The sequence below is a fragment of the Yarrowia lipolytica genome, chromosome 1F, assembly GCF_001761485.1.
Source record: "Yarrowia lipolytica chromosome 1F, complete sequence".
Taxonomy (NCBI): Eukaryota; Fungi; Ascomycota; class Dipodascomycetes; order Dipodascales; genus Yarrowia; species Yarrowia lipolytica.
In genome coordinates, this window is record NC_090775.1 from 1,148,234 (window position 1) to 1,163,573 (window position 15,340).

General features: G+C 48.7%; 5 protein-coding genes and 3 non-coding genes across 8 annotated transcripts; 5 read left to right on the forward strand and 3 right to left on the reverse strand.

Moving 5' to 3' along the window:
• Positions 1-1,091: 1,091 nt before the first annotated feature.
• On the forward strand, positions 1,092-2,609 carry YALI1_F11493g (60S ribosomal export protein NMD3; the record flags this gene model as incomplete). Its single annotated transcript, XM_505150.3, has 1 exon — positions 1,092-2,609. The coding sequence occupies one exon, from the start codon at positions 1,092-1,094 to the stop codon at positions 2,607-2,609; it is 1,518 nt and encodes a 505-aa protein (XP_505150.1).
• Positions 2,610-2,884: 275 nt separating this feature from the next.
• Positions 2,885-3,015, forward strand: YALI1_F11511r. The gene has a single exon (XR_002432157.3). It is a non-coding gene; the product is annotated as a 5S ribosomal RNA (ribosomal RNA).
• Positions 3,016-3,743: 728 nt separating this feature from the next.
• Positions 3,744-7,691, reverse strand: YALI1_F11553g (uncharacterized protein; the record flags this gene model as incomplete). The annotated part of the gene is made up of 2 exons (XM_505151.4): positions 3,744-7,067; positions 7,635-7,691. The coding sequence occupies 2 exons, from the start codon at positions 7,689-7,691 to the stop codon at positions 3,744-3,746; spliced, it is 3,381 nt and encodes a 1,126-aa protein (XP_505151.4).
• Positions 7,692-9,020: 1,329 nt separating this feature from the next.
• Positions 9,021-9,092, forward strand: YALI1_F11572r. Its single transcript has one exon. It is a non-coding gene; the product is annotated as a tRNA-Glu (tRNA).
• Positions 9,093-9,322: 230 nt separating this feature from the next.
• On the reverse strand, positions 9,323-10,081 carry YALI1_F11583g (uncharacterized protein; the record flags this gene model as incomplete). The annotated part of the gene is made up of 1 exon (XM_505152.3): positions 9,323-10,081. The coding sequence occupies one exon, from the start codon at positions 10,079-10,081 to the stop codon at positions 9,323-9,325; it is 759 nt and encodes a 252-aa protein (XP_505152.1).
• A 2,278-nt stretch (positions 10,082-12,359) lies between these two features.
• YALI1_F11605g (uncharacterized protein) lies at positions 12,360-13,286 on the forward strand (the record flags this gene model as incomplete). The annotated part of the gene is made up of 1 exon (XM_505153.3): positions 12,360-13,286. The coding sequence occupies one exon, from the start codon at positions 12,360-12,362 to the stop codon at positions 13,284-13,286; it is 927 nt and encodes a 308-aa protein (XP_505153.1).
• Positions 13,287-13,615: 329 nt separating this feature from the next.
• On the forward strand, positions 13,616-13,704 carry YALI1_F11618r. Its single transcript has one exon. It is a non-coding gene; the product is annotated as a tRNA-Arg (tRNA).
• Positions 13,705-14,060: 356 nt separating this feature from the next.
• YALI1_F11635g (uncharacterized protein) lies at positions 14,061-15,323 on the reverse strand (the record flags this gene model as incomplete). Its single annotated transcript, XM_505154.3, has 1 exon — positions 14,061-15,323. One exon carries the CDS (start codon positions 15,321-15,323, stop codon positions 14,061-14,063), a length of 1,263 nt encoding a protein of 420 aa, XP_505154.3.
• Positions 15,324-15,340: the final 17 nt, after the last annotated feature.

The window sequence follows — 15,340 nt, forward strand, 5'->3', positions numbered from 1 at the left end:
TTCATTACTTCCAGTATGGCCCAAGATGAACAACTATACACATCCACCCCACATTTGTCACCAGTTAGTAACGCACTAGTGAGACGCATAGATTTGCCACCGAACATGTCACTGCGAGATCCTGTCAGAGGGGAAAGCGCGTATCCCACCCACATGTCATTTGAACTACACCCACAGAAGCAAATTAGGGCATGTATTCCCCACACCTCACGGTATGTACACTCGCAACCACTAACTCATGATACTTGCATCTCAATACAACGTTAGTTGTGGAGATGGTTAACACCATGAGTGGATTCAGAAGGATCTCCTTACCTTTCAATCCAGCTTACCTCCCTTTTGATCCTTACCAGCAGTCTGCCGCTAATTTTTGCGTCCCCAAACAGCCCCCTTGGCATGGGTATCGTACTTGTCCATCTTCTGGTTCGCCAAGAGCCTGTCTCACTGAAGGGTTGACAGATTATTGGTCATCGTGAGGACGGTTGAAACACAAGTGGGTACGTACTTGTATAATCCAGCTTTTGGGTTGCTTGTCGCCCAGATCACACCCCCAATTCAGAGTGTGTAAACCAAACAAGTTTATGATATACTCTGGTCACATTGAACTCATAAAGTGTTCCTTTTCACAGGCGTGACAAAGACTTCCACAAGAAAACATGGCTCAAAGACACAAGCACAAGTGCAAGTAAACGATGTTTCATGTCATATATACATGCAGCACTTGTAATGCTCATACAAATACAATACCACTCAAGATCTATCTCTCCTCTCCACACAGTCCCTCGCCTAAACGATGCATTCATGAGTCAGCTTTGTCAACACGACGATCTTGTATTTCTCAAGAATTTCTCCTATTTTACTACTTAAAGTAAATGATACTGCTCAAAACAGCGCAAAAATACCGTTCCAACAATTCAATTGATTTTATCCAATTTATCGCAAGTTTCCACAAATGTCCCACACTTTCACGCCTCAACCGCTATCTGACATAACTGCCCGAAGCTTATATGAAAATTTCCTGAACCTAATAAAAATCTACAGCATCTTTCTCTACACACACACAACTAACCAGACATAGACACACAAACACCATGTCCGTGTCAGCTTTCAAGGCCACCGTGCTGTGCCACAACTGTGGTACCCCGCTTGATGGTACCCTCACCAATGGAACCCCCATTTGCAACCAGTGTATCGAAATGACGACCGACATCACCAAGGAGATTCCTCGAGAGGCTTCCCTCACCTTTTGCAGAAACTGCGACAGATGGCTGCAGCCTCCCTCATCATGGACCGCTGCCCAGCCCGAGTCCCGAGAGCTGCTGGCTCTTTGTCTCAAGCGACTCAAGGGTCTGTCCAAGGTGCGTCTTGTGGACGCCTCCTTCATCTGGACCGAGCCCCACTCCCGACGTATCCGAATCAAGGTCACCGTCCAGGGCGAGGCTGTGGGCCAGACCATCATCCAGCAGAGCTTCGAGGTCGAGTACATTGTGATCGCCACACAGTGTCCCGACTGTGCCAAATCCTTCACTGCCAACACCTGGAGAGCTAGTGTGCAGATCCGACAGAAGGTGCCCCACAAGAAGACCTTCCTGTATCTGGAGCAGCTGATTCTGCGCCACAACGCACACCTGGACACCATCTCCATCCAGGAGAGCCGCGACGGTCTGGACTTCTTTTACTCGCAGCGAAACCACGCGCTCAAGATGCTCGACTTTCTGGCGTCCGTCACCCCCTGCAGACACAAGCGGTCCGAAGAGCTCATTTCAATGGATACCCATACCGCCAAGAAGCAGTACAAGTTTTCTTACTCGGTCGAAATCGCACCCATCTGTCGAGACGACCTCGTGGTTTTGCCTCCCAGCATTGCCAAGTCCAACGCCAACATTTCTCCTCTGGTTCTGTGTACCAAGGTGACCAACACCCTGCACTTTGTTGACCCCAATACCCTCCAGACTGCCGAGATTCCTGGCTCTGTTTACTGGAGAAAGCAGTTCCCTTCTCTGGCCGATGCTTCTCGTCTGCAGGAGTTTATTGTGCTCGATATTGAGCCTCTGGGACCCGTCAAGGGCAAGTTTGCCCTTGCTGACGCCACTGTGGCTCGAGTCGGCGACATGGGCCGAAACGACACCACCTACAACATCCGAACGCATCTCGGAGGTGTCCTGCATCCCGGAGACTCTGCCTATGGCTACTACATGGTCACGTCCAACTTCAACAATGCCTACTGGGATGAGCTGGACAAGGATAATCTGCCCGACGTGATTCTAGTCAAGAAGCACTACCCTGGCCGACGAAAGAAGCGAAACCGACACTGGAAGCTTAAGCGAATGGCACTTGAACACAACCTAGAGGACGACCCCAAGGTCACCAAAACCGATCTGGACAAGGCTGAGCAGGACTACGAGCAGTTCCTGCAGGAGCTCGAGGAAGACACCGAGCTGCGAGGCACCGTCAACCTTTATAAGCGAACCGTTCCCCAGATGCCTGCTCTTCCCAAGACTGGTGATGAGATGGAGGCCAGCGAGGAGGAGGGCGAGGGAGTTCCTGAGATTGGTGTTGACGAGCTTCTCGACGACCTGGAGGACATGAGCCTGGGCCAGGATGAATAGATGTACCACGAGCGAACCAGTAACGACAAACAGTAACCAAAAGTCAATGGTCAATGGGGATATTTAGATGAATGCATTAATAGATTGGATGTGGAACATAAAACGAAAAGTAGAGCAATAAGGGCATAAACAGCTAGATTCCTCTTTCCCAGGTTACAAGATAGCCCTATTGAACCAGATTTCCTTATTATTTGTTTTTATTCTAATGATTCATTTTTTTATTTAATCACGTGACGTCCATAGCCGTGTTACTAGGTTCAATCACATTTATCGCCAGTTGCGGCCATATCCCTTGGTGAAAAATACGGCTTTCCCCGTCCGATCAAGCCATAGTCCAAGCAACCAGAGAGCCCTAGTTATGTATTGTAGTGGGGAGGACCATACGAGAATCCTAGGTGCTGCAATTAAACCATTTTTTTTTTGCTCTTGCCTCTTCGGCTTTCTATGTTATGTCTCCAACCTGCTTACTCAAGAACCAAGACAGCGTTTTACACACAGTTTGAGTAATGTAGGTTTTAGTGAGACTCTCACTGAAGATATAAAAGTCCGAGTACTTGTAAGAATACAGTACATCATGTATCTGTTCCGAGATGCTTGGACATGTCAACTCTTCAGTATCCTTAGGAGGAGGGGGATGATTTTCAACACAACCGAAAGGTAGTAAGGTTCTCGCTTATGCAGGAATGTCTCACCGAGAGAAAGACGATTTAATGTTACGTGGGATTTTTATCGACCTAGAGACATTAATTGGCACACAAGTCAAGGATGATCTATGGAGGTAAGACACTTTTCAATCTTGACAAGACTCTATATCTCTACACACATCTTCAATCCACTTCTTATTAGCTCGTATCACACGCCAACAACGGATGATATGCATCACACTTGCCTCTCAAACGCATATTAAAATATATATTTACCATCGCGACCTTTGTTGAGTGTGGGGAGAGACTCCTACGATATTTCAATTGTGATATGTTGTATCATAGGCATCGATACAGGCAGTTGTATGTTGTCAATGCATTAATGTTATATGATAAATAAGACAGAGTCTTGTGTATTGTTTGGTATGGTATCGTATTGTAAATGAGATGGTGGCGTCCCTCTTCGTGGACAATGTCCTCGAAAGCTTTCCTAGAGAAACGAGCTACTGTTTCCCACCTGATGCTTCACCGCCGGTCTATAATCCGAAGCCACTCTCTTGCTCGGAGTGGGAATAGGATCGTATCTCTTGACTGGTGGAGCAGGCATGTCTGTAATTGTATCTCGTGACTTCGTCTTCTTGCCCTCAGCCATTTCCTTGGCTAGACCTCTAGCGAGAACAGACTTCTCGTTTGCTGCAAGGTAAGCGATTTGCTTGGCCAAATCGTGCTTCTCCAGGAAGCTGTAATCGTCTCCGTTAGCTTCAACGAGGGTTCTGATGATCTTGAGCACTGTCAGCCGGATTCTAGGCTTGCTGGATTCCAGCTTGGACGACAGGAAACCGATCAGAATAGGCCCAGTGAGAGCCACAGCGACACGCTGACTCAGCCGCAACAACTTGTGGAACAGGTCCATGTACTGCTCAAAGGCCGTGGATCTGGAGTTGTTCGAGAAGGAGTGAGTGATGAGGTCGAGAGAGGTGTTTCGAATTAGACGTTCCTCCACACGAGCTGTTTCATCGTCGAACCACACAATGATAGAATCCATGGCGTTGACCTGGTAGTAAGGGTCCGGAAGTAGACGCAGATATGTTGTGAGCACATCGTGGCGCCACAGAATCTTGCGAGTTGCCTTGGAAGAGTGAGCCATGTCACACAAAAGAGGAAGAGCAAAGTCCTTGACGGGCAAAGAAGAAAGAGCTGCTGCCTGAAGATATGGGGCAGCCCCACACTCGGCAGCCTCGTCTTGTCTGTGAGGGGATAATCGACACAGATTGAAGAGAGTGTGGTAGATCTGGATTGACAGGTCTCGGGAATGCTGGTTGGCCATATTGGTGCAGTCCTTGAGACAGTCCACAAGGTACTCAATGACGTTGGAGTTTTGCATGGTCTCAAGGGCGGTGTGAACGGCACTAACACTCTTGATGAACTTGAGCATGGTGACTCGGTGATGTGTCGGTAGACGTTTGTAGCACTTGAAGAGCCCCTTGAACACAGCTCGAGAAGCAATAGTCTCTTTGACATGAGGCTCTGTCTGCGAGAATATGGTCAGAATGCTCATAATCTTGTTGATGTAGTCCGTGTCCGAGTATCCAGAGGTGTCTGTGGGGTACTCATCGGGTTCATAGTCGTCTACCAGCTGTCTCAGAATAGCCACCAGAGAGTCGAGAATGAAAGAACGGGAAAGGATTCGACAAAAGTCGTTTCGCATACCGCTCCCCTGCACCTCGAACACCTTGGCCACGCCGTAGATTCCCACAAATACAAACTCACGATGCAAACCAAAGTCCTCCTCAATCAACTGCGACAGCATGTTGAGACCTCCACAAGAAACAAACATCTGGAGAGCCAGTTTGGAGCCTCTGCAGAGTCTATCAACAATGGCTACACTCTGAATACGAGTTTCAGACTGGTATCGAGTGGTAGAAAACATTGTGACGATTGGGATACCTCCTGAGAAACACAAGCTCTCAAGAACAGCTTCATCATCATCAATAAGAAGCACCAAAATGCATAGGACACCGCAAACAACCGCCTCGTTGGTCTGAAACCGCTCCAGAAGCTCCAGCAAAGGCAGTACTATGTGACACTTGACCACTGTCTTCTTTGTCTCAGGATGCTGCTGCAACAGGTCAATAAGAGAAGGGACAATATCCTGGACTTCGGAAGTCGTCAGTTGCACCCTGTTGAGTCTTCCAACATGCTGCTCAGCCGTGCGCATCGCCGTAGCAAGCTTATCACGTGCAATGTTCTGTTCAATGTCTTCTGGAGAGAATCTCGTTTCATTCTCAAGAGCAGCAAATGGATCTTCGTCGTCCGAATGATGGGATTTGTCCGAAGACGAAAACGACGCCGGGTACGCATTTTGTGACTTGGGAGTAGCACCTACTGTCAAATCTACCATATCTCCAAGCATACTGGTATAGTCATCTTCATCCTCTCCCTCCTCACAGAACTGCTTCAGCTTGATCGTGGCGTAATCTGTAGACTTGTCCTCTGCGGCAGTAGGCTTTTGTCTGCTGTTAAACCTCTTTTTCAGGTCGTCTGTGGAAATATCGGCCACATTGAAGCCGTCCGCAAACGCATCGTCATCCTCCACGTCCCGAAAAGGCGAGTTCTCAATCGGAATTCTTGAATGCACAGGGGTCTTTGGATCTAGGCGCGTGGCTTTGCTGATGCTCGGCAGTTTATTGGAGACACTGCCTCTAGAAGCCTTGTTCAAGGCACTGGTGATGGAGGGAATTGGTTTGGAAGAAGTTGAAGAACCTGGAGGAGTGATTTCTCGCTTGGTAATTATGATATGTGGAGATCGGGGGTTTAGCTCGCCCACAAACTCGTCGTCCCAACTCTCGATATGGCCCGAGGACGTGATCTCGTTCTGTTTTTGGCGCGAAAACTTGCGAATTGAAGCGTAAATGTCGTCCTGAGTACGATGGGGTGTTCGTGGAGTCTCTTCGACTGCTTGATTGAACTGCTCCACGGATTTTACAACCTCATCATATCGCTTGGGAGGCCCACTGACGTGTTTGCGTTCGCTATCGGTCCTCGCTTCAGCTAACCACGGATGTCGCAGCAGCTTTTTGGCCGTCACTCGCAGATTGGGGTCTTTTTGGAAACACTGTCCGAGAAAGTCGAGAGCTGCAGGAGACGCTCCTTCTGGAAATGCAGGATGATCGTCGTTGACAATAGCAAACATGGCTGGCATTTGGCCTAGGTTGTGGTAGGGGGGTTTGCCTGTGAGCAGCTCAATCACAGTACATCCCACAGACCAGATATCCGAGGCTGTGGTAGCACCATTGAGCTCAATGATCTCAGGGGCCATCCAGTTGGGTGTACCTGCCACTCCGTTTTCCACAGATCCGGTAGCGAGTATGGTTGTTGTTGCGACTCCAAAATCAGCCAGCTTCGAGTTTCCATCTTTAGTGGTCAAAATATTGGCACCCTTGATATCTCTATGAATCACTCCCTGCTCGTGCAAGTATGCCAGACCCTTGAGCACCTGGTACATGTAGACAGCCACGAGGTTTTCGGGGAACTTGCCAAACTTGCGGCAGATGGAGTGTAATGAGCCGTTTTCGCAGTACTCTAAGATGATGTTGAGGGTATCCTGGGTCTTGACAAAGCCGTGATACTTGACGATGTTTGGATGGTTGAGGTTTTTGAGCAGGTCAATTTCCATCATGATGGTGTCGACGTCACCTTTTTTAGGCACGTCCGAGAGCTTGATCCGTTTGACGGCGACAGCTTCGCCGGTGTTCCAGTTGAGAGCACGGTAGACGGACGCATAGGCGCCTTTGCCGAGGCAGTCTCCGAGGGTCTGTGTTAGCACGAACGAACAGACGAGTACTAGGCCATACAGCACATGTGCATTGATGTGTGTTGGTAATGGTGAAGGAAGGGTCAGCGAAAGAGAGGAGTGCGTGTCGGCGTACGCATCAGTACGGGGATATGGAGCAGAAGGAACATGGAGCTACCATTCAGCCTAACCACAGTTGAAACAACCACCACAATGAAGCCAGTTGCTGTATAGAGATAGTACTAGGAATGAGTTTCAAAGCTGGCATTTGTGTCAACAGCAGTGACAAGGGGCTGCGTACGATCATAAACCGGTGGAAAGTTGTGGATGTCTTTTCATAATAGAACGACAAATTGAACAAAATAGCACACAAATGAAACCAGTAGTTGATTCGTATGACCCCCACATCCGACTTATCCCTCCACCGTTGCCATATCATCCTGCCATACCTGGCACACCCCCTATGTTGCTGAACCTCTCGCATGTTCTCTCATGCCCTGAACATCTGACCTTACCAAGTCAACTTATCCTGCTCAGTCGACTTTTGCCACCAGCTGCTTGGCTCCAAACAACTCGATTCGCACTCACATAATTATTCATCGGCTCCTTGCCATTGACCTTCTGGGCTGGCGTAGCGCTGACCATGTCTCTGTCTCTCGTACTGCCACTCGACGAACTGGATGAGCTCGACGAGTGACGCAGGTGTTGTGGGGCACCCCTGGGGCGCTGGGGACGCCGTGAGGGAGTCGAGGGAACCATCACGGGTCGGTAGAAAGGAGCTGTGTATCTTGAAGTGTACTACTGTAGGTCTGACCGTTAGACGTTTACTGCTGCTGCACCAAGCCAGTTAAAGTTGTTTACAAAAGACGCGTGAATTTACAGTTGGGAGCGGTTTCGCGATGGCCAGGAGGGGTAGTATTTTGGGGCCGCCAGCGATCGTGATTGCCAAGGAGTTTGTCACGTGACCCTGTTTTCCTTCGCCGCTAAATAATCAACCAAAAAAACATCCACTTCGCCGATCAGGAACACTCCGTATCACCCCCTTTAATCTCCCTACATTACACCATCCAGAAATGGACGCATATTAGCCCAATTGGGACACATGGAAAACTCTACTACAGTACTTATACCAATCCCTGATCAGCAATGAGATGGACATGAGAGGCAGAATAGTGATATAGATTGATAGCACGACGGCCAGATTCCTCACTCATAACCTGTTGGATACGTTTGCTGGAACGCTAACTCTACGCACTGTGCTTAGATGATGCTAGAGCTCATAATATCTATTCTTAGAACAGCCCTTGTTCGGGAAATATACGGGTATATACGGGCATGAGACCACCTAAGGAGACATTCCAAGTGATCCGAAAGACTACAAAATGCACACTTCTCTCTTTATATGTCTGTTAACTGAGTGTGTCTCGTACAAGTCTAGTATAAGGACGTGTAGTCCAGCACTGCCCCTAAACGTCCTTTTGGGCTATATTTCCTGGAAATTGTTGCCTTTGGCATATCAAGTAATTCTGACATGCTTCTTAGAGCACTTCAAAATGTTTCTATTCACTTTTATACCCCTCTACAGCCCCTTTTATTTCATTATCTCCCATTTTTGAAAAATTCACAAATTTAAAGTTATTTAAGATCATGTGATCCAGACGCGATATGTCAACAGCCGAAATTTGACTTTTTTTATGTAAGATCCGATCGTCTCTTATCTGCGGAATAGTTCTCAGTCGGTAGATTGTCGCTGTCTAACCTAACCGTTGCTCGCTGTCTGTAATACGTTCACAGGCTGGTGATAACTTGTCTTATTAATCATACATAAATGTCCTTCTTATACTACCATCCTCCGGGTGGGTCCCAGTTGGGAGCCACAGTCACACATGCACGTTTTTTTTTTTTATTCTAGTGATTCGTGACCGGCACCATCCCAAGCCCTTAGTAAGCGACTTGGTCCTTACATTTTAGCTTTCCGATATAGTGTAGGGGTTATCACTTCCGCTTTTCACGCGGAGAACCCGGGTTCGATTCCCGGTATCGGAGATTCCTTTTTTTGATCGAGCAACGATTTATATCCTTCTTGCTCCAGCTATTTTTTTGCTTGGTTGCTCGTTTTCCATACTGCTGTTGCTTAATTTGAGGTTATCACTATACTACCTACAGTACAGACACACCTGCCTGTGTCTGAGGTGTACGCCCATTCTACGTAGGTACATACTGTACACGCGTGCAGTGTTATAATTCATTCAAATATCGTCGGGCTAGCCGCCAATTTAGTTAACAGGGTCCTTGGTGAATCGGAGGTAGGGCTTGAGCTCCTTGAAGTCGCCGTACTTCTTCTTGGCATCCTCGTTCTTGACGGAAGGAGGAATGATGACGTCCTTGCCGGCCTCCCAGTCAATGGGGGTGACGAGGCCAGTGGCGTCGTTGAGCTGCAGAGAGTCGAGGACTCGCAGAATCTCGGACGAGTTTCGGCCGGTGGAAGCGGGGTAGGTGATGAAGAGTCGCACCTTCTTGTTGGGGTCGATGATGAAGACGGATCGGATGGTGAAGGCAATGCCCTTGTTGATGTTCTCAAAGCCCTGCTGGTCGACCATGTCGTAAAGGAAGGCGACCTTTCGCTCGGGGTCGGCGATAATGGGGAAGTCGAAGGCCTTGCCGGAGGTGGAGGTGTCCTCAATGTCCTGGACCCAGTCCTTGTGGGACTGCAGGTCGTCGGCAGACAGAGCAATCAGCTGGGCGTTTCGCTTTGTGAACTCGTCCTTGAGAGCAGCAAAGGCGCCGAGCTCGGTGGTACACACGGGGGTGAAGTCCGCGGGGTGAGAGAACAGCACGGTCCACTTGTCGCCAATGAAGTTGTGGAAGTCAATATCTCCTCCGGTGGTCTGGGCAGAGAAGTTGGGGGCGGTAGAGCCGATTCGGATTCGAGGTTGGTCCTCGGCCTTGAAGGAGTAGAATCGGGCGCCGGCGGGCAGAGTGGCCGGTCGCAGAGACTTGGCGGTTCGCAGGTAAGTGGCGAGTCGGAAAGACATGTTGTGTGTGTGGATGTAGAGGAAGTGTATGGTTTGCGTCGCAGCAAATAGTTATACGCTACGGCAACTCAATTGGCTTCTGAATTCACTGCATGCGCAGCAATGGCGCAATTGCACTGGATGGGCGAAGACAATGTTTTGTTGTAATATTGGAAGACAGGGATATTTTTGCCGGGTTTGAAATATTGGTGGTTTTGAAAATTCCATGTTGGAGTGGTTCTTCTGATGACTAACCCTCCCGATCACCCCTTCCAAACACGTGTCTACAATACCCCCCCCCCCCCCCCCCCCCCCATATACTGGCGCTGTTCTTTAACCTACAATACGGAGGTGGGATTATGCAGGGCCGACGGCGGAGCAAGATTGAATCGACCGACAAATATGTCTTAGATGTACGATATTCGTTGTGTACTCGCACTTGCACAAGATGTATTTGGTTTGGAGAGTTGGAATTGTGATCTGAAAGGAGTTTGGCAGATTGCTATAGGTGTCAAGGGTGCTAATAGGTGCGACTTCTATTCATGTAGAGCTGAGAGGCATTGAGTGTGCAGTAGGATCTAGAGTCAGTCAATGGACCGTTCGAGAACAATAGGAGATTGTAGTAGACTCGTGGGGACGGGGTGTTGAAAGACATTATCATCCTTCTGGCATCTGCCAGCTACTTCCCAGATCTTGCCAAGGTATCTAATCGGCTTGGGTTGACGACTTTAGTGGGTGACTAGTTGAGGTGAAAAACTGTCTGGAGACGCCAATTGGAGTTTCGAGGTTGCTGATGTCTCAAATGTACTTCTGAAGAGATCCAATGTACAAGTACGGGTACCTACAGTATGTACTGGTACATTACAGGTACTCCAAGCTACAATTGTAGCATGTTACGATAGTTATGGTGGCTAGAGACCTGATGGGACTGGATAAGACCGAACACGGCACTGCCATAAGAGAATTTAGTTAACAATTAGTTGACTTTGGAAATATGATATTCCCTGCTATCTTGAACATCTTGAAGGGGTTATAAAAGAAACAGAGAAGGTATATGTAACGATTTTCGGTTATATCGCGTCCCAATCTCACCAAGCTTGACAGTTCTTATACCTTCCAGCCAGGGGACTTTTGTTTCACCGTTTGGAGTATGTTCCGGATTGGACGCATCGTCCTGTGTGGTCTATCTACGGTTACTATACAAGAGATGCAAAATGTAGTTGATTCTGCCACAATTATCTGTACAAATAATATGAGCTACAAGTATGTCACGTGCTGATCTCACTTGGTCTGTTTTAACTGTCCTGGGATATCGAAATACTACTGTATGTACATACTCATCTTGCGCCAGAAGATCACTTTGGAGGACCAATAAAACTGTTAAGAAGCTATGCGAGAATCTATTTCTTACGAGTATTACTCAATTCGGCAACCCCACAGCTGGCTCCATTCTCCCGTGGTACACAGATGGCTCTTTCACCTCCCGCGTATTTAACCAAGTAAATACTCAGTTATAATTAGATATTTACTTGGGGATACATACGAGAAAAAAGTTACCCCCAAAAGCCCACCTCGGAGCCCTCCTTACTCGAAAAACGCTCCGTGGAACTCCTCGTAGGAATGCGTTCCACAAGCATGCCAGTTTAGATCCGCTTACCATGTCAAAACTGTTTTCTATTGCCTATTCGGCTGGTTTGGTGATAATCTGATGTGCAGTTTATCACCAGACCAACCGTAATAACAACATACCCCTCAATTGACGCCCCTCAAATGAAGGGAAAGATGAGATCGATCTTGTTAGGTATCGTTAATCACAATTCCAGTAACGGCACTATTCCCGAACCCCTGATACATGCCACAACTGTCTGTTTTGACAAGCTATCTAAACCTTGGCCCACGTGCCTACGAACTCCACGGAGATATGTCAGTTGGAAGAAAGAGGAAGAAGAGAGTCCATTGGGAGAGAGTTATACAAGTGCTGTAGTAGTAGCAAGTAGCAAGATATACAGGGTCGGGGAGGAAAATGTCGAATTTAGCTCTCTACCTCCAATTCCCGTTCAAGTATTTATATCGCATATCTCACCTTCCCTCTCGCGTCTTCCTCTCGCATCTTCGCCATGAGCGATTATCCTCTCATATAACACGTCCCCACCGCTTGGCCGTTGTCATCATGCATAGAACCTGCATGGGAGAAGGGGCAGGTGGCTAGAAATGGATATATTAAATTTCGTTTCCTGCACACCTGGAGATAGCCGAGCCCTTCGTCTCTTCTTCTCCTCTGTTTCCACTCACCATCGCAATGCCCTGTCTGCCTCTCATTCCCGCTCGAAGCCACCACGCGGTCAACACGGGCCATCGTGGCTACCGAGGCAAGTACGCCGAAAACTCCATCCATGGGTTCAACGAGGCGGTCAAGGACGGCGCCAAGGCCATTGAGATGGACATTCAGGTGTCCAAGGACGACGTGGTTGTTGTCTCCCACGACGAAAACACGGAACGATGCTTCAACAAGGCCTACGATATCACCCATACTGATTTCAATGGCGTCTTGGACCAGTTGACCATGAAGGAGGCCCCTCACGAGAAGATGCCGACTTTTGTCGACGTTGCCAAACTCTTCACCACCAAGGAATACGATGGCATTGTGCTCATGGTCGACATTAAGCGAACCAACCACACGTCCGTCGTGGAAAAGGTTGTGCGAGATCTCAAGACCATCAACCCTGACTTGGACTTTTGGGCTGCTCGAGTGACTCTCGGTATCTGGAAAGCCGAATTCCTGGAGCCCTGCAAGCTGCATGCCCCCCAGTTCGACCTCACCCACATTGGAATCTCCCAGGGCTACGTCTCCGAGTTCCTCAAGAGCGACCAGGTCAAGGCCATTTCACTGTGCCATCTGTCGTACACGGCTGCTGGAGGAGACGCGGTTCTGCGACAGATCAAGGAGGCCGGAAAACTGGTTTACTCCTGGACCATCAACGAAGAGTACATCATGAACTGGGCCATTGCGGCTGACATTGACGGAGTCATCACCGATTACGTGTCCAAGTACGCCGAGGTCCAGGCCAAGCCCATCGAGACCTTCAACGTGGACAACCCCATGTCCTACTTCAGCTGGTCTGATTGGATTTCTGTCACTCCCAAGTATTTGGCTCTCAACGCCGCCTTCGCCGTCGACTGGAGACGAGAGAACGCCAAGATTATGAGCAACTTCAAGTCCTTGTAGGACACCTGACACATGATTACATCTAGAGTATGAGAAAGAGAGTATTTAAACAATAATATAGAGTGTTTGACATAACTATAGTCTCCTAACGATAGCAACACTTTCCAGAGTTGAACGTGCCGTTTTTATCTACTTGTATATATAGGCATCTGATAACTGAATATCTGAATACTTGGCCACTGTTGAAACATCTTTTGTCAACCACCATTGCCCTTTGGCCTGTTTTTTTGTTCAATTTTTTCCACAGTTTTTTTTTTATTCTAATGATTCACAGATTATGATTTTGGAATTTACAGAGTAGTGGCCAATTTTCTAAAAAGTCAAAAAATGAGGACGTGGCGTAATGGTAGCGCATTGGATTTCGGTTCTTCTGAACGACGTCCTCCAAAGGCTGCGGGTTCGAGTCCTGTCGTCCTCTCTTTTTTCAATATGAACGGGCGGATTACTTTTTGTTTCAAACCATGATATTGTTGTTTGGAGCGACTGGCCGATTGATTCACACTCTTTATCTTTCGAGGTCCGTCTCAAGATACATATGAACTTCAAGTATTATACAGTATGTACTTTTTCGATAATATGAAACAAGTGCATGGACGAAGTTCCACTGTCGGTTGCTCAGCGGATTATTTCCTTATACAAGTACTCTTACGCTACATTCAGTGCAGTTTGCTCTCTCTTTGAGGTATGCACTCTTTCGAGGTATGCACTCTTTGCCTACATGTACCCTTGTGGTTATTCTATCATATATCTACTGGCTGTATCGTCTCTACTTGCCTACAATTGGGCCTTGTTCTCAGCCAGCACGTTCTTGTGGACCACCGCGTCAATGAGGTTGAAGGCAATTGCCTCAGGAGGAGGCAGATACACCTCGTCTTGTCCTGCCGAAGAGCCCCGTCGCAGACCTCGAGACGTCTCGGCCTTCTTGAGCCAGCCCTTGGCGTCCTCGATGGAGAACCACTGGGCATCTGCGAGCTCGGGGTCCAGACCCAGGTTGATTTCTTCGGAAGTGGGGTCATCAGGATCGGCCTGAGCAATGCATCCGACCATAATGTTGCCGGGGAAGGGCCAGGGCTGGGTGCCATAGACAACCACCCGTTTGGCCTTGACTCCAGACTCCTCAAACACCTCTCTTCGCACAGCATCTTCCAGAGACTCGGCTGGCTCAATGAAGCCGGCCAGACACGAGTACATGCCCGGAGGGAACCGCTTGGACCGTCCCAGCAGGATTTTGTCTCCTTCCTTGTTAACCACCAGCATGATCACACAGCAGTCTGTTCGAGGGAATGACAGGTAGGTGATACGTCCCCGAGTAGGACAGTCCTTACATTCCACACCATTGTCCTTCTCGGGACACACAAGTTTGTTGCCACCGTTAATCACCATGGTCTTATGTCCACATCCTCCACAGAACTGGTTTCGCTCGATCCAGTCCAAGTAACATCGGGCCTGGGCAAACGCAGACGGGTCCACGGGTCCTCCCAGACGAGCCTGGATCTGTGGCGAGGTGTAGTCGGAGCCGGGATGCTTGTCCTTGAGCTCGTTTCCGACCTTTCGAACTCGCTCAGCCAGGTCGTCGTTTCGGATCTGTGTGACCGTAACATCGACAGCAAAGTACGCCACTCCGTGAAACCGGCCGTTGGTGGTCTCGGAAATTGCCGGATCGCCTCCCTCGGCCTCTTCTCGAATTCCCAGGAAGACCAGAGCCGCTCGTCCTCGTCCCACGGCGTCTCGTTCGGACGACCAGCCGGAAATGAAGTCAGCCTCGGATTTGGCAAAGGGTTCGCCAACAATGGTCTTGACGTCTTCATAGCCAACATAGACAACGTCGTGACTCTGCCGGCCCTCCCGCTTCTCCTTGGGAATCTTCATCAACAGGGGACACAGTCCGTCCAGAACAATGAACTTGGTGTAGCTCGAATGGAGCACCTTGTCCAGAAAGGCATAGTCCTCCCGCAGCCACGACAGCCGGTTAAGAGGGTTGCCGGAGTAGTACGAGTGCAGCTCGTCACCATATCGAGTATTGAGATTCTTGGGCATGTTGTCTGTTCAGTGAA